Genomic DNA, 3,073 nt, shown 5'->3' with positions numbered 1-3,073 from the left:
GTTAAATACAACCCAGTGCTGGGTAAAATAGGGACAAACCCAGCAATTGGGCTGTTTTGACCCAGCGGTTGGGTGAAATGTTTAACCCAACCTTCTGGGTAGTAACCCAACCTTTGGGTCAAAACAACCCAATAGCTGTGTTTGTCCATATTTTACCCAGCGCTGGGTTGTATTTAACCCAGCAATATATATATATATATATATATATATATATTAATGCGCACAAGTACTCAAATTACTGAAATGATTAGAATGATTTAGAATTTCCAATGATATTCAGAGAGAGCGAGAATAATGGCAAAGTTGCCATTATTATCATATCACATCATTATGATGATTCATAGATTGTTCATATAGCATGGATAAATGGTTATTTTTTTTCTTTTCTCAAAAAAAAAAAGCTGAAAGAGTGTTAACTATACAGTAAATAATTAAATTAACAGCATTTTTTTTGATAGTTAAAAAATAATGTATAGTTTTAACAAATCAGACTCAAATTCCAAGCACCACCGAGAACAGGCTATAAGGTATGCAACAATTTTTTTTTTTTTTTTTTTGCTGATCTTTAGTGATCTGTTATTGCCCCAGTAGCTATTCAAATGATTTAAAGGAATTCCATAGATTGCTAAACTTTCTTGCATTGTTTGCAGCAAATAATCTCAGTAAGGTGAAGCTCATCATTTTCTCCATAGTCTACTATTGGACAGTACTTATTTTCTCAAGAATTACCTGAGGTTCATGTCTCCCTCGAGGGCGAGAGCAAAGATGTTGGAGAGGTTTCCTCCCGGACAGCACCCACAAATTAACACAGATAAGCTCTCCATAGGACTCAACTGAAACAGCTTTGCAAAGCAGAAGGCTGTGAGGGGCATTATACCGTATTGAGCCCCAACTGCAATTGCCACCCCTTTGGGTTTGATGAGATAATTCTTGATCTTTGAGATTTCCATTGTGCATCCAAGAGACACCATGGTGATAAAAATAATAACAATTAATGCCCAGCGGATAGCCTTGTCCGCATTCTCATTGAATGCAGAGTCTTTTGAGGTGGTGATGTTTACATCCCTTTCGAAGCTTGAAAAGTTGGATTTGATGGTTACATTTACAGTGACCACCATTTCTGAAGACAGAGATGTATTTTAAATGTTTTCATAAACTGTAAGATAGAAGTGAGAGAAAGTTAAAGTGTCATGTAGTACATGTCCAATAAACAATAACAACAAATGGTTATGTTTTGCAAAGTTGTTTAAGTTTGTTTTTGTAGAAAAATAAATCTCAAGCTTACCTTTGATTCATGCAGTTCTTCAGTGACTGTGTGGGATCTTCTCGGAAAGCCAGAGTGAGCCAGTTAGAGAAAAATTTTGATTTCCTATCTGTCCTCTAGTCTGGTGCAGTTTTTTTTTCTCAACTCACTTGTTAACCCTTTAACGACTGAGCTATTTATAACTTCCTTTTTAATCACATTTACATTTAATATCACAGTTTAGTTATTTCTGAATATAGACAGTTGTACACACCTCAAAACAATGTACACTAGTAGGAACCAACAGTTATGACCAAACATGCATATATAGAATTTAGTTTCAGCTTTTTCTCACACAACTGTTACAAACAAAACTGAAGATAATTGAAAATTTTGTAATGTACAACTTTTTAACACAAATGTTTTTTTGTTGTTTTTTTGCCAATTTTCATACATGTCAGCGCTCAAATATTTGTTCTTCAACACTTTGTTGAAGACAATCATTTTGACTAATTTGAAATCTGAGTAATCTGTATATATTTTCTTAAGTCTCACAACCACTGGTATAAGTCTAGCAACATGTTATGCAGATTGATGATTTCCTTGATAAGTTGCAAAATAGAAATGTACAAGTTATAGTGTTCTTTGCCAAGTTTCAATGCTTACATTTTTTGCAAGGCTGTGATTCTCTTGTTCTTTGCTACCCACCGTCTGTAACCACATCCTACATAACACAGCACTAACACGAGATGCCAGTGGAAGACTGTTGATTTCACAAATACAATAACATGGTAGAACCACATAAGCTAAAAAAACAAGTACTTCCAATAATTCCTGTGAGTCAGCATCTAGCAGCTAAACAACTTATGTTTTGATGTATGTTTGCTCTTTCTGGGCAAAAGGCTAGCAGCTAGCTCGATCTCAGCATGATCTCAGTGCTGCTACACTCTAAAAAACACTGAGTTAAAAACAACCCAATTTGGGTTATTTCAAACCCAAGCGCTGGGTAAATATAGGACAGGACATATTGGGTTAATTTTACCCAGCAAATTGGGTTGTTTAATTTTTGGGTTGTTACTCCAACCAGACAAAATATCTAGAGTAAGCTTCAGATAGAGTAGTAAAATATATGCAGAAGAAATGGGGGTGAATAATATCAAGATGATTCCAACAGTTGTAATCTCAGAATCTGAGCCGTGGGTATCCACTTTGTTTTTCCCGTAAGAGGTGCGGCCATTTGTATATGTTATGGGTTTGGCTTCCGGTTTCATCCGAATCCAGCTATTTTTAGCTGCACAATGTTTTACCATATCATTTTAATGTACAGGTGCATCTCAAAAAATGAGAATATCATGAAAAAGTTCCTTTTTTTTGTAACTTATTTCAAAAAGTGAAACTTTCATATATTCTAGATTCATTACAACATTTCAAAAGTTTTTGTTGTTGTTTTAATTTTGATGATTAGAGCTTACAGCTCACGAAAGTCAAAAATCCAGTATCTCAAAATATTAGAATATTTAAGATCAATTTAAAAAAAAAGAAAGTTCATGTTCTTTAAAGTATGTTCATTTATGCACTCAATACTTGGTCGGGGCTCCTTTAGCACAAATGACAGCATCAGTGAGGTGTGGCATGGAAGCGATCCGCCTGTGGCACTGCTGAGGCACTATTGAGCCTTCAGCTCGTCTGTATTGTTGGATCGACTGTTTCTCATCTTTCTCTTGAAAATATCCCATAGACTCCATATGGGGTTCAGGTCAGGCATGTTGGCTGGCCAATCAAGCACATTAATATCATGGTCAGCAAACCACTTGGAAGTGGTTTTGGCAC

At 35.5% G+C, this 3,073-nt stretch overlaps 1 protein-coding gene across 1 annotated transcript in view; it reads right to left on the bottom strand.

Moving 5' to 3' along the window:
* The window catches only part of LOC107671779 (sodium/bile acid cotransporter-like), a 3,454-nt gene extending 2,125 nt beyond the window's left edge, over window positions 1-1,329 (bottom strand). Inside the window, 2 exon segments of the mRNA XM_016464745.1 lie at window positions 730-1,156; window positions 1,286-1,329. Coding sequence (XP_016320231.1) covers window positions 730-1,118 — 389 coding nt within the window. The 5' untranslated portion in view covers window positions 1,119-1,156; window positions 1,286-1,329.
* Between the last annotated feature and the right edge of the window lie 1,744 nt (window positions 1,330-3,073).

This window comes from Sinocyclocheilus anshuiensis, unplaced genomic scaffold (genome assembly GCF_001515605.1).
Source record: "Sinocyclocheilus anshuiensis isolate Anshui unplaced genomic scaffold, SAMN03320099.WGS_v1.1 scaffold148, whole genome shotgun sequence".
Classification (NCBI taxonomy): domain Eukaryota; kingdom Metazoa; phylum Chordata; class Actinopteri; order Cypriniformes; family Cyprinidae; genus Sinocyclocheilus; species Sinocyclocheilus anshuiensis.
Note: the sequence above shows the minus strand (reverse complement) of the source record. Positions and strands in the feature narration are given on the sequence as shown.